The sequence below is a fragment of the Delphinus delphis genome, chromosome 11 (genome assembly GCF_949987515.2).
Source record: "Delphinus delphis chromosome 11, mDelDel1.2, whole genome shotgun sequence".
Classification (NCBI taxonomy): Eukaryota; Metazoa; Chordata; class Mammalia; order Artiodactyla; family Delphinidae; genus Delphinus; species Delphinus delphis.
The window spans coordinates 42,301,435-42,326,777 of record NC_082693.1 but is presented as its reverse complement, the minus strand read 5'-3'; the positions used below and the strand labels follow the sequence as shown (position 1 = coordinate 42,326,777).

Sequence of the window (25,343 nt, the reverse complement as noted above, 5' to 3'; positions counted from 1 at the left end):
AAATAAATAAATAAATAAATTTAAAAAAAAAAGAACCCGCCTGCCAATGCAGGGGACATGGGTTCGAGCCCCGGTCCGGGAAGATCCCACATGCCGTGGAGCAACTAAGCCTGTGCACCACAACTACTGAGCCTGTGCTCTAGAGCCTGCGAGCCACAACTACTGAGCCCCTGTGCCACAACTACTGAAGCCTGCGCACCTAGAGCCCGTGCTCCACAACAAGATAAGCCACTGCAATGAGAAGCCTGCACACCACAACAAACAGTTGCGCCCGCTCGCTTCAACTAGAGAAAGCCTGCGCACAGCAACAAAGATCCAATGCAACCAAAAATAAAAAATAATAAATAAACAAGGAGAAGGAAAAATATTCAACCTCACTAATAAGCAAAAACATAACTTATCTGGGGAAAGGTCAGAGTCCATAAAAATGCTCATCATTGAAAAAAATCCAACTATGGAAAAAGTCATTTGAACAGACACTCATCAAATTATTTACAACAGCAATAGAAGAAATGAATTAAAATGTAAATAAACTGTTCAGGTAACCTGATGGACTACTAGGCAGTCAGTAAAATTTATGATTAATTAAAGTATAACAATTTAGACAATATGCTTATGCTATATTACCAAACAAACGAAGAAACACATTACATGCATACTAAGAAAAAAAGCTATGCTAACACTAGGTTGGCTGCAAAGTTCATTAGGGTTTTTCCATAGGATGTTACAGAAAAATCCGAACGAACTTTGTGGCCAACCCAATACATACCTTAAAATTTATATAGAATAGAGCAAACACCAAATTGGTGACTGTAATGGGAAGTGCTATTAGTTTTGTTTTTCCCCTTTCTCCTTCTCATATTTTCTATAGTGTAATTATACAACTTTTATCATTAAAAACACCGACACAGTGAAAACAAAAATCAGCCTATGCATCTCCCCACTTTTTGGTATATTAACAGTGTTTTACAGTGTTTTTTTTGGTTTGTTTGTTTGTTTCAATATATTTGGCTGCACTGGGTCTTTAGTTGCGGCACTCAGGATCTTCATTGCCACATTCGGGATCTTTTAGTTGCGGCATGTGAACTCTTAGTTTCAGCATGTGGGACCTAGTTCCCTGACCAGGAACTGAACCCAGGGCCCCTGCTTTGGGAGCATGGAGTCTTAGCCACTTGGACCACCAGGGAAGTCCCTACTTTTTTTTTAATTTATTTTATTTTTTATTTTTTAAGTGGACCTGAAATTATCAATGTAGAACTTTTTTTTTTTAATTGGAGTATAGTTGCTTTACAGTATTGTGTTAGTTTCTACTGTACAGCAAAGTGAATCAGCTATACGTATACATATATCCCCTCTTTTTTGGATTTCCTTCCCATTTAGGTCACTGCAGAGCACTGAGTAGAGTGCCTTGTGCTATACAGCAAGTTCTCATTAGTTATCTATTTTATACATAGTATCAATAGTGTACATATGTCAATCTCCATTACAGCGTTTTTTAAAAATTGGTTCTTCACATTGCAGAAACTGCAGTCTTCCCAAAGTACAGGGCAATCAGCACAATGATTGCAAAGGCTCTCACCAGTAGGTGTCGCTGTAACTAAGTGATAGGTGTTTTAAAAGCCCACCCTCCCAGGGAAGTGTTGAGGAGGAAGAAAAAAAGAGGGGAAAGGCGTGCAGTGTACGCACAAATTTTAAATGGGACCATTTGAAGAATTGTAATTCAGATGTGTCTCCATCAAAACTACATTTTCCCCCAGTTTTGGTAATGCTTCCTTAACTAAACACTCTCTGGTTTTACATTATCCATCGTCAATCCAAAGGTACACATTTCCTTATTTTTCATGTCCAAGAAAACTAAGGATTTGAAAATTTGATCATTAGTAACATACCAAAATTCTTATAAATTCCAAGACTTTCACTTACTTCCTATCTCTGTCAACATCATTCCATAGTGAAAATTGTTTTTCAAGACAGAGAAATGAACTAAAATTGCCTTATCTTTCTGCCAGCTCTCACCATAGTGATAATTTCCTGGGAAAGGGACTCACTTTAACATCCCTCGCAAACTAGCTATAATTACCTATTATTATTCAGACTGTTATGATTTAAAATTCATTTAAATATATAATATATACCAGAGGAAAGCTGTGAGAAGGAGCATAAAGCTTAAGAGAATATAGTTGGGAATTCTCTGCTGGTACAGTGGTTAGGACTTGTGCTCTTACTGCTGAGAGCCCAGGTTCAATCCCCAGTCAGGGAACTAAGTTTTAAATTCTTATTAAAACTTTTTTTTGGCTGGGCCGTGCTACTGCAAGTCACACGGCCCAGCCAAAAAAAAATTTTAATAAGAATTTAAAAAATAATAAAAAATTTTAAAAGACACCCTTTTTTAAAAAAAAGAGAGAATACAGTCATTTGGTTTAGTAAGAACACGAAAGTGATACAATAAATAGGAGAATGAGAAAAATTAATTTTGGACTTATTTCATGCCTCTATCACTTCCCTGATTAAAGGAGAGATGAACACAATCCTAACCACTGGACCACCAGGGAATTCCCTTGACTGACTTTCGAACTGTTCATATTCAACTGACATTTTAAATTACTGAGAGCCTCTGATGATTAAAATTAATAAGGGCCATTACATACACTGTAATGCACTATAATGGTGCAGTTGGACAAACTTAGATATGAATCCTGGTTTCACCACTTATTAGCCAAGGAACCTCTCTGAGCCCTACTTTCCTCAATGGCAAAAAGGATACTGGGATAACTAATAAAAATTAAAATACAGCATACCTAGCACTGTTCCTGGCACTTAGGAGGTACTCAGTAAGTCACCGTATATTAAGAAAATAAAAAGGCTAAATGTGACTTTTAATGTTTTTTTCCTCCCATCTACACATGTACCATTACTACCCACAGTATGTTCTTTTGAATTAATCTAGGGGAGTTGTAACACCAAATTGTATCATTAGTGTTTAAAACAGCAGCAATAAATACTATAAAACAAAGAATAAAATGCACAGTAATCTAATATTTTGTTTCTAACCACTGGATTTACCACTGAAAAAGGATAATCACATCGAACTCTTCAAATTATACATAATTCCCATTAAAAATAGCCTGGGGTTGATTAGTAATGCAGAAATAACTGTTTTGAATACACTGTATACTTCTGAAAGGAGAAAGAAGCTGTGGATAAAATTTCACGTTTTCAGAAATTTTCCTAGATAAAATGTAGCAAGGAGATGCTGTTTGATGATAAAGCATGAAAGAATGCTGAAGCAAAGTAGAGATGTACATAGTAAAGATAAGTACCTCACACTCAAGTATACTAGAGGCTTTCGCTAACAAAACCAAATTAATTTCTCTAGTAGGGCCTGAAGAAAAATGAATAATAGTAGCCATCTATCATGTTCTGTAAATAACAGTCTAAAAAATATTTATAGTACTATTAACAGTAATGAAAACCAAAAAGGGGGTGAAAATATCCCAAATTCTACCATCACAACAAATTAACTATTATTATCCTTTTCATCTTCCCCTCAATTACTATTTATTTGCACAAATAAACTTTATATATTTATAATCATAATACATTAACATTAAGCATAAAAATCTGAATTAATACTAAGAAGTAACTCTTCAGGGGACTTCCCTGGAGGTCCAGTGGTTAAGACTCTGAGCTTCCAATGCAGGGGGTGCAGGTTCGATCCCTGGCTGGGGAACTAAGATCCCACATGCCACTCGGCGGGGCCAAAAAAAAAAAAAAAGAAGTTAACTCTTCAGATCCATACCATCCTGAGATCCCTGAAGTGACAATGTAAATAGGCACTTACATATTGGGTACCTTTTAATGATAGGGCTCTCTAAGTTTATACCCACAGTGCAATTATATAATCTGATACAGTACAGCTGACATTTTTTTGTTTTTCAAGAAGCCACCTTTTATTTATTTATTTAAATTTACTTATTTAACTTATATTTATTTTTGGCTGCGTTGGGTCTTCGTTGCTGCACATGGGCTTTCTCTAGTAGTTGTGGCGAGTGGGGGCTACTCCTCGTTGCAGTGCATCGGCTTCTCACTGTGGTGGCATATCTTCTTGCGGAGCACGGGCTCTAGGTGCACGGGCTTCAGTAGTTGCGGCACGCAGGCTCAGTAGTTGTGGCTCACGGGCTTAGTTGCTCCGCAGCATGTGGGATCTTCCCAAACCAGGGCTCGAACCCGTGTGCCCCGCACTGGCAGGCCGACTCCCAACCACTGCGCCACCAGGGAAGCCCCCAGCTGACATTTTAAACCTCCCAAGCATAAACCCCAAGGCAACTTTTTAATATGAGAATTAGACTTCTCCTTGTCTTAATTTGTCCAGTTTACTGAATACTAAGCAGATACTCTATTTATATCTAGTGTTACAGAAACACATCACAGCTTTAAACTGTCAATGACAGTATGACAAAAGAATAAAAGATGGAAATGCTACTCCATGAAAATACACAGATGTTCATCTATGCATTTGTGAATTCCTTTTCCTAAACTGGTATCCTTCAACTTTTGCTTAATATGGCAATGAATAATTCAGATGTATGCATTTTATTTAACGTATTCTGAGTTTTCTGTTCTGTTCTTTTAATACTGATTATGTAATAAATGAATCAGCTAACATACTCTTGAGGACTTATTCTAAGAAAATGATTTAAAATGAGAAAACTGGACTTCCCTGGTGGTGCAGTAGTTAAGAATCCGCCTACCAATGCAGGGGACACGGCTTTGAGCCCTGGTCCTGGAAGATCCCACATGCCGCAGAGCAGCTGAGCCCGCAACTACTGAAGCCCGTGCGCCTAGAGCCCGTGCTCCACAACAAGAGAAGTGCAACGAGAAACCTGCGCACCACAATGAAGAGTAGCCCCTGCTAGCTAGCTGCAACTAGAGAAAAGCCCACATGCAGCAATGAAGACCCAACGCAGCCATAAATAAATAAATAAAATGAGAAAACTATATGTTCTATTATATTCTATATTTAAAATACAGGAAATCTTGAAACTGCCTGAGTATTTGACAAAAGAGAAATAAACTGTGGCAAACAACTTGATATAATATTATGCAGTAATTTAAAATCACCCCTCTGAAAGTGAAATATAAAACAAGGATCCCTACTATTGTGACTCTTATTTAAAAAGACAAGAATGAAATGAGGTGCAAATATTAAAAAGGAGTAGGTAAAATTATTTGTAGATGACATGACAGTATACCTGGAAAATAACTAAAAATCACTAAAGAAAGTCACTAACAATTATTGAAAGCAATAAGATTGTAATACAGCCATTTTAAAATTAACACACAATAAGTGTATTAATTTTAAAATGTATATATATGTACATATATATGTACATATATGTGTATATGTACAATGTATGTACATATATACATATATGTACAATGTACATATATTTAAAATGTATATATACATACATATGTACATATATATTTTATAATATATAAAATATATATGTACATATACAATGTACATATATTTAAAATGTATATATATGTATATGTACATATATATACACGTATATATGTACATATATATGTGTACATATATGTATATAATATATAAAATATATATGTACATATACAATGTATATATGTACATATGTACATATATACGTGTCTGTACATGTATGTGTATGTACATATATGTACATACACATATGTACATATGTATATATGTACATGTATATTTTATAATATAAAATATATATGTACATATACAATGTACATATATTTAAAATGTATATATGTACATGTATATTTTATAATTTTAAAATGTATATATATGTACATATATATGTATATGTACAATGTATGTATATTGTACATATATATGTATATATATGTACAATGTATATATATGTATATATATAATGTGTATATATATAAAATATATATATATAATATATATATAAAATAAAATATATATATATAAAATATAAAATTTTATATATATATATATAAAATGTATATATATGTACAATGTATATATACGTATATATATAAAATGTATATATATGTAAAATGTATATATATATACAAACCTATTTGTATATAGGTTTCCTATATACAAATAAGAGCCAGTTAGAAATAAAATGGAAGAAAAGATCCTATTTGCAATAGCAACGAAAACTATACAATACGAAGCTTAAAGTTAGCAAGAAATGTGTAGGATCAATAAGAAAATAATGAAAGTATAGTATGAGTCAATCAAAATAAAAATTCCAAAAGATTTTATTAGGGGAACCTGACAAAATATGTCCAATTCATCTGAAAGAATAAGAGACTAATTAGGAAAAAAAAATTTTAAGTAGTAATAAGGGAAAATATTAAAACTTTCATAAAGGAAGAATTATTAAAACAAAGTGTCGGACTTTCCTGGTGGCGCACTGGTTGAGAGTCCGCCTGCTGATGCAGGGGACACGGGTTCGTGCCCCGGTCCGGGAAGATCCCACATGCCGCGGAGCGGCTGGGCCCGTGAGCCATGGCCGCTGAGCCTGCGCATCCGGAGCCTGTGCTCCGCAATCGGAGAAGCCACAACAGTGAGAGGCCCGCGTACAGCAAAAAAAAAAAAAAAAAAAAAGTGTACAATTAGGTGGCATTTAGTGCATTCACGATGTTGTGCGACTACCACCTCCCTCTATTTTCAAAACTTTCATCACCCTAGAAAAGCCCCTCTGTCCATTAACGAATCACTGCCCATTCTCCCCTCACCCCATCTTCTGGCAATCACTGTCTCTATGGATTTTCCTATTCTAGATATTTCATATAAATGGAATCATACAATATGTGACCTTTTTTGGTCTGGCTTCTTTCACTTAACTCCAGGTTCACTCACATTGTAGCATGTAACACTACTTCATTTCTTTTTATGGCTGAATAATATTTCATCAAATGGATATACTACTTTTGTTTATCCATTGGACATTTAGGTTGTTTCCACCTTTTGGGTATTATGAATAGTGCTGCTACAAACATCTGTGTACAAGTTTCTGTGTGGATGTACGTTTTCATTTCTCCTAGAAATATACCTAGAAGTAGAATTGCTCACTTACAAAATTTTAATCTAAAAAGTATAAACAACAATATTCACCAGAGCATTACTTATGACAGTGAAATTTTAGAAAAAAAGTATATCAGTAGGGTTAAGCATATCCTAGTACAAACATACTAAGGAATTCCCATACAATCATTTAAAATGATGATGTAGATGTATATTTATTATTATTTATGGAAAATATGTTTATGATATTCTGTTCAGTAAATATAAGATTATGGAGAATTGTGAACAGTATGATTCTACTTCATAAAACAATATGCAGACTTCTTTGTAAATTGTACACAAAGGTACAAAAAGATATCTGGAAGGATGATCACCAAAATTTCAACAGTGATTTTCTTTGGATAGTTAATGTTCAATAAATTTTTACTTTACTTTCATTATTATTTGAATAATATTTATTTTACTTTCAGTATTATTTGCATTGTTTAATGTTTTTACCAATATCACTTAAACAGGTTACTGAAAAATATATTTAGGGAGTTACCTGGTGGCCTAGTGGTTAGGATTCTGGGCTTTCACTGCCTTGGCCTGGGTTCAATCCCTCGGGAACTGAGACCTCATAAGCCACGCAGCATGGCCAAAAAAATAAAAAAATTTTTTCCTATCCTCAAAGGTAAGTTTTCTAATTTTAGCTCTATAGATATTTATAAAGTGAATGCTTTGAATTTCCCCATTTCCCACAATGAAACTGTAATTTACATAGCAGTGTGCGTAACCAGTATTCTCCCTTTAGATCATGTATTCTGCACCTATATGTTTATGGTACCAAACATGCTCTGTATAAAGAAAAACAGAGGTGGTTCCTGCCCTTCAGGCATTTAAGATCTAAAACACTGACATACCTAAAACTGTACAAAGAGCAGCTAACAAATGTCTTAGATATTTGTTTGTATGTATTTGTACATCTGTGAATTTACATCACCAGAAAGAACTAAGCAGCTATAATCATCCTTGTTCTTAGATGAACAGAAGTCAAGAAATTCCAAAATCACTAAATTGAGTCGGTTCAGACCTAACCAGTTTCTCAATTTTTTACTTTCCTTTTGCGATAGAAGATTAAAACAAGTGAGTTTACATACACAACCATTACTTGATAAAACATACAGTTCAGCAGCAATTTTAAAAAATTTTAGAAGGGCAGACAAATCTTGTGAGCTTTAATAATATTTATAATGTACCATTTTGTGACCTGGGATATGGGTAAAAGAATATCCACTGTATTATCCTTTACACCTGCCTAGATGTCTTAAATTATTTCACAATCATTTTTGAAGTGTTGAGTTTTTTCTCGGGGGGTGGGGGTGAGATAGGTGAGACAGGAATTAGCTGAGATTACAAAAGGAAGTAAAACAGTGATTGAGTAAAACCAAGTTCTAGAAAGGTAAAAGGAAAAAATAAAATTGTTTTAATGTACAGAAAACCAAACAACTCTTAAGAAAATAGGGACAGAAAAATGATTCATTGAAACAGAAATTGAGAAACCTAATTATCATTATATGAAGTGTCAACAAAGTGTTCATCAAGGAGAATGTTTTTCTAGCAAACTGTCTATCAAGTTCACAACCAGGCCAACGAGAGATGAAGAAACAGAAAATCCACGGGTAATCTTAAAAACCTCTACTGTCAACTACTGTTTTTACTAGAATGGTTTATGAAAGAACAAAGCATACTGGTTGGAATTTACTTCCTTTGGCAATTGTGGTAGTTCAATGACTACACCAATGGACAAGAAACATAATGGGTGAGAAAGAACGTGAAGGTCTAGATACAACAACTTGAAAGAGCTGCCTTCAACTAAGTGATTAAAATCCTACTTTTAAATGGATGGAAGACAGAACTTTTATTGAGAGGTGGGCACTAATATGTGTTGAGCACCTATTATGTGCTCTCACATGTTCTCTACCTCATTTAAGCTTAATAATCCCATGGGGGTAAATATTAATACTAACTCTCTTTTACAGATAAAGAAACCTCAGCTCATAGCGTATGAAGAACTTCCCCTAAGTCACATAGCCAGTAAGAAGCAAAGTTATGATTTGGATCCTAGTGTATCACTCCCCTATCTACACTGAATATCTCATTCAGGGCAAACTTTCTTTTTCTTTCACAAAGAATTTTCAATTACTTCTAGTTTCAGAGCTGGAGTTATTTCGTCCAGCTAAACTGTTCAATCTTATACTACACAGGATGTGAGACTTGTTCATCTGCAAAAACAGTATTTAAAACAAAAAACAAACCGCAGTATTTTGGCTTTAAGATCCCACTTACAGTCAGTCATCTATAACTTCCCATCCAGAAGAGTACTAACCAAGTAGAAAAACTTTTCCCAACAACTGTTCCCAATCTCCCAACAATTTTGTGGATTTTTATATTGTACTTTCAAGGAGTCATTTCATTTTCCCTCCTAACAGCAGCATAGCAAACAGGAAAAAAAAGAAAAAACAGTACTCTTTAGCGAGTGCCTGTGTTTGTTCATAGTACCAACATCTCACGGGAGGTTGGGAATAGAAATGGGGGTGGTGTGGAGGTGGTATAAGAAAACAGGAGACATGACACAATGTGACTCATTTATAAACAGAACCATTCATGTGCAGCAGTAGCTTTCATTTTCAGCCTCCATTTCAGGTTTCAGAAGGCAGCTGCATGGGCCTGATGGTGGTTTTGAACCAGAACTAGAAAAGCCTTAGAACTTGACTTCTGAACAGAAGCTCATGTTTTCCAAACATAGCCTTTATATTTTTGTTTCCTCTAGGTACAATATTGTAGAGCATGCTGAGCACAATGCCAGGTATCTCCAAACCATCTGCTCTACTGTGGTCCTGGGATACCTTGCTTTTATGAGGGGGTCTTCAGATGATGCAACATTAGTAGTCCTTCAGTAACATTCTCATTAAGAGAATCATTCTGGACAATACTATCTCTAATACTGACGCTTTATGGAGCTAAAAAAATGAAAGGTTTGTTTAAGTTTGATGCTTAGCTTTTTGGAAAGGGACCAATTTCTTGGGTGGTACCACTTTTAAACAGCATCAAACTCCTTTGCAAGCAAAGCTACGATTAAAACCAAACAGTCCATGGAGTAAAAATTTTCAATGCTAGGAAAGAAGTACGGGAAATGAAAGTGCCTATTTCATGTAACCCTTATTACATGTGCCTATTTCTTAAAGTTTAAATGCCTATTTCTTAAATTTTTATGGTAAAACCCATCTAGATAATGTAATATGATAATACTTTATAACGTCTCCATTCTGGTTATTGCAATAAAATTTTAAGACTTAAGTCAATTATTCATCAGAATGTTTTCAGGAATAAATCAAAGAACCATCAGTAATTTAAGTCTGGATGCATCTGAATTTCACATTTCAGTTAAAAATAATACAATGTGGGGACTTCCCTGGTGGCGCAGTGGTTGAGAATCCACCTGCCAATGCAGGGGACACAGGTTCAAGCCCTGGTCCAGGAAGATCACACATGCCGCAGAGCAACTAAGCCAATGCACTGCAACTACCGAGCCTGCGCTCTAGAGCCTGCGTACCACAACTACTGAAGATCACATGCCTAAAGCCCGTGCTCTGCAACAAGAGAAGCCACCGCAGTGAGAAGCCTGCACATCGCAAAGAGTAGCCCCCGCTCAGGCAACTAGAGAAAGCTCGCGTGTAGCAGCGAAGACCCAACACAGCCAAAAATAATAAATAAATAAAATAAATATAAAAAAGAAATGCAGGGCTTCCCTGGTGGCGCAGTGGTTGGGAGTCCGCCTGCCGATGCAGGGGGCACGGGTTCGTGCCCCGGTCTGGGAGGATCCCGCGTGCCGCGGAGCGGCTGGGCCCGTGGGCCACGGCCGCTGAGCCTGCGAGTCCGGAGCCTGTGCTCCGCAACGGGAGAGCCACAGCAGTGAGAGGCCCGCGTACCGAAAAAAAAAAAAAAAAAAGAAATGCAAAATAAACGACCCTTCACAATCCGGCCCCAATTTCCCTTAAAAAAAAAAAAACAACAACATTGTACCTGCTGTATTAAAAAAATAATAAAATCAGGACTTCCCTGGTGGCACAGTGGTTAAGAATCCACCTGCCAATGCAGGGGACATGGGTTCGATTCCTGGTCTGGGAAGATTCCACATGCCATGGAACAACTAAACCATGCACCACAACTATTGAGCCTGTGCTCTAGAGCCCGCGAGCCGCAACTACTAAGCCCGCGCACCGAGAGCCTGTGCTCGGCAACAAGAGAAGCCACTGCAATGAGAAGCTTGCGCACTGCAATGAAGAGTAGCCCCTGCTCGCCACAACTAGAGAAAGCCCACGCGCAGCAACAAAGACCCAATGCAGCCAAAAATAAATAAATAAAATAAATTTATTAAAATAAAATAAAATAAAAATAATAAAATTAAAATTTAAAAAAAAACATTGTATATCATGACAATTTTTTTCCCTTTTTTTTTTTTTTGCCGTGCCGCATAGCTTGTGGGATATTAGTTCCCTGACCAGGAATCAAACCCTCGCCCCCTGCAGTGGAAGCTTGGAGTCCTAACCACTGGACCGCCAGGGAATTCCCTATCATGACAATTTTTCATGTGCAATCTTAAACGGTAATAATTCCTGTCTCAAATCTCAATCCTTGAGCTCCATTTTAAGCATCTTACATTACAAATATCCGTATTTAAATAATGTAAAAGCAGCTGGATATCAGCTATAGTGTATTAATGATCTTGCTCCATTAGATTACAAAATCTGGAAATAATCTTATAGGAAATCTGGAAATAATCTTATCTGGAAATAATCTTATAATCAGACAAAAAAGCTTAAAATGTAGTTCTAACTGAAAACATAGTAGGGAAATGTAGTTTTTGAAAATCTTTGTTTATAGAAGCTAAAAGCAAAGCTACAAAATACATTTCCTCAGAAAATTAAAAACAGAATTACTTGGGAGTTCCCTGACGTTCCGCTGGTTAGGACTTGGCGCTTTCACTGCCAGGGCCCAGGTTCAATCACTGGTCGCAGAACTGAGATCCCCGCAAGCCGCACGGCACGGCCAGAAATAAATAAATAAATGAAAAAATTAAAAATTAAAAAAAATAGAATTACCATATGATCCAGCAATCCTACTTCTGGGTATATATCCAAAAGAACTAAAAGCAGGATCTTAAAGAGATATTTGCACACCCAAGTCACAGCCACACTATTCACAATTGCCAAGAGGTGGAAGAAAGCCAAATGGCCATCACAGATGAACGGATAAAGAAAATGTAGTATATACATACAATGGAATATTATTCAGCATTAAAAAGGAAGAAAATCCTGTCACATGCTACAATACGGATGAGCTCACAAGACATTATGCTAGATGAAATAAGCTTGTTGCAAAAAGACAAATACCCTATGATTCCACTTACATGAGAGATCTAAGGTAGTCAAATTCATAGAAATACAAAGTAGAACCTACTTTGTATGGCTGCAAGGGGCTGGGAAGAGGGGGAAATAGGATTTTAATAGGTATAGGTAGTGTTTCAGTTTTGTAAGATGAAAAAGTTTTGGAGATCTGTTGCATAACAATGTGAATATACTTGATATCACTGAACTGTATGTACACCTAAAAATGGTTAAGATGGTATATTTTATGTTATGTGGTTTTTACCACAATTAAAAATAATTATTTAAAAATATCTATATTACTTTTCATATTCTTTCGTTTTAATCAATTTTTCCTAAAACTACATAAATGCTAGGGATTTAACAGCAACCAAGCAAAAATATCATTAAGTACATCACAATATATATATACAAATCTCTTTCCTCTTTCCATGCATCTTCTTTTACAAACTTGAGCCAAAATTATAAATAAAAGTAAAAACAAGTATTAAAGGACATGACAGCATTTTTATTTATTTTTTTAAATAAATTTATTTTATTTTTGGCTGCGTTGGGTCTTTGTTGCTGTGCATGGGCTTTTCTCTAGTTGCGATGAGCAGGGGCTACTCTTCATTGCGGTGCGTGGGCTTCTCGTTGTACTAAGTGTAGGTAACTATAACGCAACAGCAACTGGAGCTCCAAGAAGGCCCGGGAACATACCTGTTTCAATGAATTCCAAGAGCCTAACACATCAGACACACAATAAATGCTCAATAAATTTTGCTAAAATTCAGACTTCCCTGGTGGCGCAGTGGTTAAGAATCCGCCTGCCATTGCAGGGGACACGGGTTTGAGCCCTGGTCTAGGAAGATCCCACATGCCACGGAGCAACTAAGCCTGTGTACCACAACTACTAAGCCTGCGCTCTACAGCCCACGAGCCACAACTACTGAAGCCCGTGCGCCTAGAGCCCATGCTCTGCAACAAAAGAAGCCACTGCAATGAGAAGCACGTGCACCACAATGAAGAGTAGCCCCCGGTCACCGAAACTACAGAAAGCCCGCATGCGGCAACGAAGACCCAACGCAGCCAAAAATAAACAAATAAATTTATTTAAAAAAAAGAGAGAGTAGTAGTGTAATGGAAAGGATACTGATCTGAAGTCAGAAGACCTCTATCACTCTGTAAATTTTGTCAGTGACCTTTGGCAAGTCACTGAATCTTTCTACACCTTAGGTTTCCAAAAGGAGGGTATTGGAGGCACTTCCTTGGTGGCACAGTGGCTAAGACTCCATGCTCCCAATGCAGGGGGCCCGGGCTCGATCCCTGGTCGGGGAACTAGATTCCACATGCATGCCGTAACTAAGGAGCCCACGAACTGCAGCTAAGGAACCCGCCTGCTGCAACTAAGACCCAGCACAACCAAATAAATTTTTTTTTTAAAAAAAGGAGGGAATTGGAGAGGATCCTCACCCCCCTTCTAAGCAATCCAAACAGGGTCAAGTTAATGAAGAACATATGGAATAATCTGAAATGATCCATCTCAATAGCATTTAACCTTACTTAGATTATTTGCAGCAAATATTTGATTTCCTGTGAAAACGTTTCAAATTTTTTTTTCAGAGATGTAGATTTTTTGTTTTGTTTTTCTTTTGTTTTGGCCTCACCGTGCGGCTTGCAGGATCTCAGTTCCCTGACCAGAGACTGAACCCAGGCCCATAGCAGTGAAAAGAGCCGAGTCCTAACCACTGGACCACCAGGGAATTCCTTCAGAGATGTAGATTTTTTTTTTTTTTTCAAAGATGTAGATTTTTAACTGAGTTCTCTCATCTTGTAATGGGCAAGTCTTTGTCTTGACCTGGGTATTTTATATTTTAACCGCTTCTTTGAAATCATTAAATTATTATTTATTTTACACACAGATATAGGGTGAGAAGGATTCATAGTAAATTAGACAGGCATGCCCAACTTATCAAACGGGTTATACTATGCAGTTTCCATAAGCCACTCAGAGTTTCACACACACTGGAGTGAGGGACTTCCCCGGTAGTCCAGTGGTTAAGACTCCATGCTCCCAGTGCAGGAGGCCCAAGTTCGATCCCTGGTCAGGGAACTAGATCCCGCATACATGCTGCAACTAAAGATCCTGCACACCACAACAGAGATCCGTGCCGCAACTAAGACTGGGAGCAGCCAAATAAATAAACGAATATTTTTTAAATAAATAAATAATTAAAATTAAAAAACACTGGAAGGAAAAGTATAAATTCAAATTACAGCCCAGATTTGCAACCAACTCTGAAGAAAAAAACTTTCTTCAGAAACTTTTTCAGGGTCTTTTAAGGGGCCCAATTCTTAAAACCTAGAATAGTATTAACAATGTAGTCATAGTGTGGCATATACCTTTTAAATAATGCTTCAGAACACCAGGGCCTGTATAATAATGCTAAATGTTACAGAAAGGTATAGTACTATTGTGATATCCCTTCTGTATGAAATATGAAAAATATGCCGTTTTTCAATTAAACAGCAAATTGAAAATTTTCAACTAATTATTATCTATTAATGTTTACAGACACCCAACCAGTAACTTACAAAGCGTTATGTAATAAAGCTTTTCTACAGATGTTCATCTTACATTTAAAACATTTTCAAGGAGGGAAAACAAAACAATCAGAAGCAAGGAATGAGCAGAACTAAATTTTTAGTGCCAACATTTATATGCTACTTTACAAAGTAGAACAATTAAAGGGAAAGGGAGATATGAGAACAGATACTAAATTTTTCTGAAACACTAGGCACCCTTGTGCTCGTTATTTAATTAAGAACTAAAATGGCCACATTACACAATGCAACAGGATTTAACAATGACGTCATTGACAGAAAGCCACTGGAATGAATAAATAGGAGCAATTGAAAAGGTCTCAAGACTGCCTTCTCAGTCTTTTCAAATCAATCAAGGCACCTACGTTTTAAAGGAGACCTTTTCTACTTAAACTGAACTCGTTTAAAAAGCACTTAAAAAATCACACTAAGAATCAAATATAATATTAGATACAACAAATGACGCAGAAACATTTATATTTGATAAGAGTATTATTATTTTAAAATAGAAAATTCTCTTGTATGACCTTTTGCACTAGAATGTTAATTTTGAACACATTTAAATCCTCTAAACCTACTTATCACTAATGTTCAAATGAACTAGTCTAAAATACAACTCTCTTAACAAATTAGGTCTCAGCAATCTGACCCCAAGTTTAGCGACACTTGGCAAACCAACTCTGGTATCGCATTCAACTTAACTTCTAAGAGGAGACATTTTCCTGACCCCGATAAAACTGAGCAGATGTGAAATTTTTATTTTTAGTGCCTGAAATTTGCTTCTTGAGTGTATTATAGCCATCAAGGAAATGTGCTCTATTCTCTTGCCAAAGCCCACCCCTGCACTCTTTATTAGGCAGAACTCCCACAAAGTCATCCAAACTAAGTCTTTCAAAACCAGGCCCCTCCTCAACCTGGGGGAAGAGTTTTCTGGATTTAGCAGTGGCTGAGAAAAAATCTGAAGCTTTAAGCTTAAAAAAAAACAAAAAAAACAAAAAACCAAGATCTTTGAGCATATGACTAGAAAATGAAAGGGAAAAGGGTGCTGATAAAGGGGAAAGGGTGTTGATTAAAAAAAAAAGCTGCTAACTTAAAAAACAACAAAAACTAAGAGCCTATAGATCATTTCACTGTCTGGAAACTAAACTCAGTTTACTGGGTGGTCTCTTCTTCACTACCACCCACCAGGGGCAGAGCTGTGAAAAACAGGAATACAGAGACGGCGGGCTTATTTGGTTCTAAGTTTGTGCCTTTGCCTGTATATTCAAGCAAACAAACATAGTGAAAGTCAAAATGAGAGCTTAGAAGATTTTTAAACGTCACCTTTAAAAACTAATAAATGTGGGAATTCCCTGGCAGTCCAGTGGTTGGGACTCCTTGCCTCCACTGCTGGGGGGCGGTGGGGGGGAAGGGGGATGGGTTCCTTAGATCCCTGGTTGGGTAACTAGGATCCCAACAAGCTGTGCAGTGTGGCCAAAAAAAAAAAAAAAGAAAAGAAAAGTAAACATACTAACCTGCAGTCTTCCACAACCATGTAATAATAATGTCTCACTTTGCAGAGTGCTATCTACCTACCTCTCTGTATCTTGTAGCTTACAACATGATTTCATATCCAAAGCTCTTTCCACTACATCATACTGCCAAGAGGTTGAGTTTTTCTAATAAAATAACTATATACCAGAAAAACCATATATCAGAAATAACTATATATGAGACACTTTGTAGCAGCCGCACAACAGCTAAGGAGCACTAAGCTTCCAGGAAATGACTTTATTATCTTTCATTAAGGCTGAAGTCAGATCAATTGAAGGGGAAAAAAATGTTGCACAAGTATGACTAACCAGAAAGAAACATGTATCTTCAGAAACCACTATTAATAAAGCAATCTCAACTCTCACAAAATGGCCTTTCAGAGCCTCATTCTCTCCTTAGTGAATGTCAAACTGCTGCTACCTTACAAAAAGGCATGCATTTTCTAGAGCTCAGAGACCATCAGTAACAGCTAGGTCGGTAGCCCTATCTTATGACATAGTAAATGGCAGACTTCCCCAGAGCATGATTTAGCAATGAAAGTGTCTCAGAACTGTTCCTTAGAGCTGAAGTTATAAACCGTTTAAAAATTGAAAGGATCCAAATTATTACTAACTAGAACAATCTCAGTTTTGCTTTCCTTTGAAGAGCAAAACTGCTGGATACAACAACCTAAGAGCAAAGAGAAAACAAACACACAAATGTAGATTACCCAGAAAGTGTCTAATTTTCCAGGCTGTTGGGTTCAGTTTTTATTAAACTTTTCCCATTTCTACTCCCATAATTTTTAGCCTATAAAAAACTTGCCAGCTCTAGAGCCTTAAATTTCAAAGAAACAAAAATATCTTTTCCGAAACATTTTAAACAGTCTAAAGGATTTCTCATGTCCCAAGTTAAAACTAACAGGTAATGAATGCCCCAGACTAGAACTAACAGCAAGTAGTCTCATCACTTAAGTGCTTCCCAGTATCTCAAAGTACTCATCTAGAAAATAAGGCAGTTGTATGAGACGATTTTCTCAGGTCCCTTCCAGCTCTAACTTTCTATTCCAAGATCTCCAATTCACTAAGAAAATTACTGTCTGTTAAGGCTCAAAATGTACTAATTTTAAACACACTACAAGACTGTGAGAAAGCAGGGAACTTGAGCAGACCTCCCCAGCACAGATTTTCCTAAACTGCAAGAGGCAGGAAATATGGTTGCCTATTTGTTATCCTCTCTTACATAAGAACCAGTCTAAACGGAATGAGAACTCTATAATAAAAGTAAACAGTTAATAAACCCACACATATTCCAACAGAAGTAGAAGTTTGGTGGTATTAAACTATTTCCCATCATAACTTGTATATATCATGCCATAATATAAAAATGTGTATGTATCCTAATGTGCTTTATTAAAGATTAGCTCCATCACCATGGAATTTTAAATGATAAATTCTAAATAAACTAACTTTCACCTTTTAAAATAAATGTTTTAAATTTCAAATTAACCAATACTAGTGAACATAGTTCAAAATAAATGACTGAATAGTAGCATCAACTGATTCAACATACATTCCAATATATACCTCTTCCCTGACGACTCTTTCCCCTTCAAAGTTCTCCTTATTCCCAACTCCTCTCAGCTCCACCTCCCCAACTCCATTCTGGTCCCCACTCCCTTTCTCGCCCCTCCCTTCTCAACCACACACTACTTTCAAAGCAGACTAGGAAGTGGCTCTCTAATATAGGAAGTATGAGAATCACCTAGGAAGCCTAAGAAACAAAAAATAAATTAATTAAACAAAAAAAGAATCACCTAAGAAGCTTATTAAAAATACACATAAGTACTTTCAAGGTAAGTAGGAGTTGAAAAAATTAAACCTTGCTTGCTCAGAGGGTACGCTCTTCTTGTTAACTAAAGATTAACCAGGGAACTTATTTTGTTGAAAAGTCCTTTGGAATCCATCACTTTTCCCTTGCTTACAGTTCATAAGAGGTATCTGATGATTTAATAACTGCCCTACAAATAGGTTAAGTTTATAACCAATTCCTATCCCCGCAGGGGTGAGCCCTCAGGCCAAATAAAGCCCTCACTGGTAAGAATGGTTTTATATTTTTAAAGTGTTGCAAAAACCAAACAAAAAAGTACATGTAACTGAAACCACACGTGGCCCACAAGGCCTAAAATATTTACTGTCTGGCCCTTTACAGAAAAAGTTTGCCGACCCTTGTTCTGTAGCACCAAAGGCACTGAAAGTACAGAGACCCCAGGGACATTGCCCAGAAGGGCTCCTTTCTCATCAGATTAACTGAGGAAAAGAAAAAAAGGTTCCATTAAGTCAGTTCCAAATGACTTAGAATCATTGCTATTTCTCTAACTGACTTGCCCTCAAGAAAGTGTTACCCTCAAAAGATTCTACTCCCTTCTTTAGACTCAATAGTTTCAGCTGGGATGCTAAGTAGCTCTGGAGATAAATACGAAAGATTTCAAGCCTTACCTGAGGCATTTGCTATAGCCAAGGGCAGGCTTGGAAGCTGGTGCACCTGGATTCCTGAAGCACCCAATGCACTGAGGTTAATGGTCTGGAGGCCAGGCATGGAGGAGAGTTGAGCAGCATTCACAGTGACTGTGCCAGCAGGGATGGAAGCAGCTGAGGCAATAGGTGTAAGGGTGGTACTGCTGCTGCTGGTCTGCCCCAAGGAAACACCCTGCATTGGGGCCAAGGTGATTGTCTGGGCCTGTGGGTTCTGAACTTGGAGGTTCTGCAGCTGAAGAGTCTGCCAACTGACCTGTCCATTGGGCCCCACTGTTGGTGTCCGGATGATGATAGGGCCAGAGTTTGGAACAGCCTGAAGCTGAAGGTTCTGGAGGGTCTCCTGGGAGATAGCTTGAGTTGTAAAGGTCTGCCCTGACAGTGGGGCTGCTTGGAGGGCCTGGAGGGCCTGTCCCCCTTGAACTAGTTGAGGCTGGATGAGAATTTGTTGTTGTTGCTGCGTCTGCTGGTTTTGCTCTCCCTCTTTTTGTTGACTTGCTTGCAGTGAGCCTCCAGATGTCTGGTTCTGCTGGATGTTCAGAGCATCAGATCCCTGCAGCCCACTGACCCTCTGCGGTGTCTGGCTTTGAGAGTTGGTCCCTGCTGATCCGCTGGTGGTAAAGTTCATAATTCCCATGTTGCTGGTGGTAGTAGTTGTTGAGTAGCTATTGGCATTGGTGAAAAAGGAGCTGGAACTGGCTTGTGATGATACCAAACTGGCAGAACTGATGGCAGTCCCTGAGGTGACAGGCTGTGAGCCACTCTCCTGGGACCCAGAGCTGCTGATCGTGACTGCCTGAGAGCTAGGAGTCAAGGTAGCTGCAGAAACGCTGTTGACAGGTAGCAAGGTAATATTCCCATTCAGGGCCACTGGTACATTGGTCACATACTGAGTCTGTCCTGAGAGTACATTATTAGCCAGGCCTTGGAGGGGGACAGCCTGCTGGAGTAGGTTTGGCATAGCAGCAATGATGTTGCCTCCACTTCCTCGATTTGTGATGATCTGTTGGTTTGCACCTGGTATGATCTGTATCTGACCTGAACCATCCTGCTGCACTTGGGCCCCAGTGGCAGCAAACTGCAGCTGTTGCCCATCAACGGTCTGGAACTGTGGGATTACTTGATACTGAATATTAGGCATCACTCCAGGCAATCCTGTCAGGACTTGCTGGTTCTGTAGGTTGGAGGTGGCAGCCACAACATACTGCCCACCAGAGACCGTGCGATTCTTGGAAGACTCACTGCCATTGTTGCCACTGGTACTGCTGCCACTCTGTTCCTTCGAGGTAGGGGTAGCCCCAGAGGAGGAAGAGATGATCTGCCAGCCATTGGCACCCTGGGAAAGTTGTGTGGCTGTGAGGTCAAGCTCACCTGTGCCCCCTGACTGGCTTGGGCCCTGGGAGTTGTTGCTGTTTTCATTGGGTGACTCAATTCTGCTGCAAGTTGCTGCCAGGAGGGCCAAAGGGGATGGCTGGGATTCCTGGCCAGAAATAAAGGAGAGGAAAGGAGTTACTTTAGTGACACCCATCTGCCAGCCCAGGGGGTAGTACACAAAATATAAACAGCAAAACAACAACAACAACAAAAAAAACCCAAACAAAAAGCTGACCTATCTATACTGCTGAAATTCTCATTTGGGGGGATCTCCAAGCTACTTGTCTCTCTGTGCTTACTTCCCTATCTATAAAAGTTCAGCCCTTTCTTAAAAATTTTCCTATGAAAAGACAGACAATCATCTATGAATATTTACATCCTCTCAACACCTTCCCCACTCTGTCCAGATCATCACTTACCTGCCCTCCTCCTCCTCCACTGCTGCTGCTACTGCCTGTGCTGCTGCTTCGAGCCTGAGAAAAGGCACCACCACCATTACCATTGCCCCCATTATTGCCACCAACTCCTTTTTCAATCTTCACCACAGCTGTCATTTCATCCATGGAGTGATCTTGATCTAAAAAGAATTTGAAAATAACTTAAAGTTCGAGAAAGGAGAAGGGTAAAGTGAGGAAGGGTAAAGGAGGCTGTGATGAAACAGAAATGACTAACAGGAAGGTGAAAGGCGCCAGTATTAAGAAAAAAAAGGATTGGGGGAGAAGAAACAGTTGTAGGACCAGTAGGATGTAAACTAGGCTAGGTGGTGCCAAAACTGGGCCTCGACTCTCCCTTGCACAAAATTAAACTCATAAAACACTGAAAAGGTGCTTTTGATATAGGAAATGTGAAGGTCGGTGGGCATGTTGAAAGAGTTTAAAAGTATCCTGGGGAAAAAAAGGATAGGTAAGGCACAAAACAACACGTGAGTGGATGGAAAGCGAGCTAAAAGTAGGGTCAAAGGAGGTAAGGAAAAAGAAAAATTCAAGTGTAAAAAGTAACAAGAGGAAAGGAAGAGAAAGGGGAAAAGAACAGATAAAAAGTTTGAGTGGGGAAACATCTGTGAATACTAGTAAGGGGCTAAAGAGGTCCAGGCGTTAGAAATCAGGCGTTTCGGGGCGGCTACAGGGCGGGCCCTAGAGTGAAAGGGCGGTTTCGGGGTGAGGGGCGTGGAAAGGGCGGGACGGTAGGGGGGGAGGGGTAATTTGCGGGGGGGAGGGGTAATCTACGGCCGGGGGGTGGGGGAGGGCCCTGGGGCCGGCGGCGACCAGAGGGCGGACCAGGGAGGCGGTTGGCCCGGGCGGGGCCTGCACTGCTCGGGCCGCCCCCGCGGCTCCAGCCCCCGGCAGGAGGAGCCTCAGGCGAGCGGCCGAGTAGTGGGGGGTAAGGCCCGTCCCCCGTGGCCGGGGCGGGCAGGGGGCGGGCGAGGCCACGCTGCCCCCTCCCCCGGGGCGGGTGGCCCATCCCCCTCCTCCGCGGAGGCCCCGCCACTGCCCCTTCTCCCTCCCTTCCCTCCGCCCCGGGCGGGACCAAGGCCGCCGCCGCCGCCTCCCGCCCGTCCCCCCTACGGCGGGGACCGCCCGGTCGGCCCTCGCGCGCGCCCCCTCACTCCCCTCCCACCCCTAAGCTTGGAGTGGACTCATCCTTACCGCTCATGGTGGCAGCCGAGGGACGAGCTCAAGGGGGTCCTGTCCGGGGGGGTTGGGGGGGGCCAGGAAAAACGCGGACGCTGACGAGGCAAGCGAACCCGGACCGGACAGGGAGGGGGGGGGTAAGGAGGAGGGAGCAGCGCGCCACAAGCCCGGCCTAGGCCCCGCCCCTTCACTGCTGCCCCGCCCAATGAGGGAGGGAGAAAGGAGGGACTTGCAGAAAAAAGACGGGTAGATTGCCCAATGGTAAGACTCGCTTGCACTCTTAAGGCGTGCAAGACAAAGTTGCGTGCGAGGTGTCCGCCCAAAAAGAGCGCTCTCTCAGTTTTAAAGGCCAATGAAAGACGCAGGAAGTGAAGGTGGGCGGGAACTAGAGTTGATAGGCTTGAAAAGAAGCCAGTCAACTGCCCGGCGGGCTCCCTGAGAGGTAGTGATAGGAAGAGCTTTCATTGGACTGACAGAACAACAACCAACCAGAACCCTGGACGTGCCTGGGCAAAGTCCTGGTGGGAGGAGGTAAGAAGTAGACAGGAATGGGATAGGATGAAACTGATCAAAACCAGTCAGAAATCAGGCGGGCAGCCAGGAAAGTTATGATTGGATTAACACTGAAAAGAGACACGATAGGACGCAAGTTGACGTGAATAAAAGCCAATTGAACGCCGCGTGAGCTCTGAGGGCAGGAACTTGGAGTGGGCAGAGGAGAATTGGCGTCTCCCTCAGTCATTCAGTCCAATGAGGCGGCGGGGGGAGCCTGGCACCGCCTCCAACTTAACCAATGGGCGTTACTAGAGCCGGGAGGGAACAGGGCTGTGCCAGGAGGAGTCCGTCGCCATTTTGGCCCTCCTCAGGGAACGTCTTCTCCGTGATTACGTAGCAACGCTTCAGCGGAACCGTGCAGCTCAACAAGTGTCAGGGCCGAGCTACTCGGCACGTAGGTCTGCCTTGACACCAGGGCTCGTCTGAGTCTTAATGTAACCGCTCTTAAAAGTACTTCTCAAGTCTCACTCTCCCCCGGGTGGGCGGACAGGCAAGCGGATGCCTCTGAATGTGGTGTAAGCCCTGTAGATACAAGCGCAACGAAATCTGGGGAGGGTGTTCACACATTCAGTTAATAATGTGCTGACCAATTTGAACGGTCTTTGTGACTGCAGCAAACGCCCTTTTATTAAATTCCCCCCAGACAGAGGTGCTAGCTACTTAAGGCGGGTTAACTTTTCAAGAGCTTCCCTTTGAAGACTAAAGCATGTTGGAGAACTTCCCAGAGTCAAGATTCTGTAAGCCACTTCCCCCCCGCCCCCTTTAATTGTAAATACAGTCTAAGCAAAAAGCAAGCTAGCAAGATAGAGTTCCTGCTTTTTGCAACTACAAAGGTTAAAGGAGATCTTTCCTGAGACACCTGAATTTCTGGTCTCCCATTCTGCCTCTCCTGTATCCTAGTTTTGGTGGAGGCAGCCTGGGTGGTTTGTCAATAACATGACAAGGTCATTCTCTTTCTCACTTGTATGTTATATGTTGGCACTTCATTATCTGCAATTCAGCACTTGATAGTGTCACGTTTTGAAGTCTGGATTCCCCCAAAACTGAGACCTCTTGCTGTTTTGGGCAAGGCCTGAAGGTGAAAGCCTATAGTGTTAGGTGCCTAGGTCAGCTAGGCGTCTTGCATTCCTTATGTCATTCTCATAAGGAAGATATTAGTATTAGAGATATTATGTATTTTATAAGTGAAGAAATTGAGGCTGGGAAGTAACTTGCCCAAGATCACAAAGCTAATAGGTTGTACTGCCATATTCCAACCCAGAATAGTCCCACAAAAAGTCTTCTATAAATTCTTAAGTGAATAAAGCAATGCCTTGTATAACCATTTATAAAAATGGGCTTAATAAAAAAATACTTTAATTTTTGGCCACACCCCACTGCACGTGAGAGCTTAGTTCCCTGACCAGAGATTGAACATGCACACCCTGCATGTAAGGTGGAGTCTTAACCACTGGATGGCCAGGGAAGTCCCAAATTCATGTAGTTTTTAAAAAGCTTTTTTTGTTACCTTCTAACTCCTGAAAAAAATCCTGCCCATACTTCCAGAACAGCTCAAATGGTATCATACTCCTATAAAACATCACACTTCCATTAATAGCATCTCTCCCTAGGTCAAAGTTTCTCAAAATATAATATCAGAGTCTTTACTGGTATCCTCTGGACTGCTTTTTTAAAAAGGTGGATTCCTAGACCCCATCTCAGACCTAATAAATGAGATTCTCTAGAGTGGGGCATGAGAATATGCATTCTTAAATAGCTCTTTCAGGTGATTAGTCCCTAAATCAGAGTTTAAGAAACACTAAGGGAAGAAATTGGAGAGAAGAAACTTCCAGAAGGAAAGAAACTTCCTGGAGGGAAGAAGCTGTATTACTCATCTTTGTAAACCAAGCTCTGGAGATTCCAACAGCTGTTTAGTGTATTTAGCAAAGGACCACACCCAAACTTGCTGGGGGGGGGGGAGGGAGGAGGAACTAACAACGTGGAGCAGCCCTCTGAACGTTTCACGTGCTCTGTCTAATCCTTTCAACCAATTTAAGAAATTGTCATCCTCTTCTACAGATGAGAAACCTGAGGCTCAGATACTTCAGTTAAATTATGACTGTTTTGTTTAGTTCCAACGCTTGTGTTTTTTCCAGCAATTCTAAGCTAGTCTAAACCTGAAATGGGGACTAGGGTTTGATTTTATTCCACGTAGTGAGAAAAACGGCCTAGATTTAGACTCAGAAATTCAAGAGCCACCATCCTTTTCACAATACTCTCTCCTTGCTTCTCCAGGACAAGACAGAATTCAGATCCTGGCTAGTGAGGGATGTCTTCGACATAAGCTTGTTTATTGATAGTTCCTGAGAGCATATGGACATGATCCATCTTGTCCAATTCATCTGTGAAAACCTGAACAAATTTAATTTTTTTAAATTAATTAATTTATATATTTTTGGCTGCGTTGGGTCTTCGTTGCTGTGTGCAGTCTTTCTCTAGTTGCGGCGAGCGGGGGTTACTCTTTGTTGCGGTGCATGGGCTTCTCATTGTGGTGGCTTCTCTTGTTGTGGAGCACAGGGTCTAGGCGCACGGGCTTCGGTAGTCATGGCTCGCAGGCTCTAGAGTGCAGGCTCAGTAGCTGTGGCGCACGGGCTTAGCTGCTCCGCGGCATGTGGGATCTTCCCGGACC

General features: G+C 40.1%; 1 protein-coding gene across 1 annotated transcript in view; it reads right to left on the bottom strand.

Moving 5' to 3' along the window:
- The window catches only part of SP1 (Sp1 transcription factor), a 45,309-nt gene extending 23,064 nt beyond the window's left edge, over positions 1 to 22,245 (bottom strand). Inside the window, exons 1-3 of the mRNA XM_060024866.1 lie at positions 22,136 to 22,245; positions 20,909 to 21,066; positions 19,080 to 20,595 (exon numbers count right to left, since the gene is read on the bottom strand). Of these exons, the coding sequence (XP_059880849.1) occupies positions 19,080 to 20,595; positions 20,909 to 21,066; positions 22,136 to 22,142 (1,681 nt within the window). The 5' untranslated portion in view covers positions 22,143 to 22,245. The remainder of the gene's footprint in view (positions 1 to 19,079; positions 20,596 to 20,908; positions 21,067 to 22,135) is intronic.
- Positions 22,246 to 25,343: the final 3,098 nt, after the last annotated feature.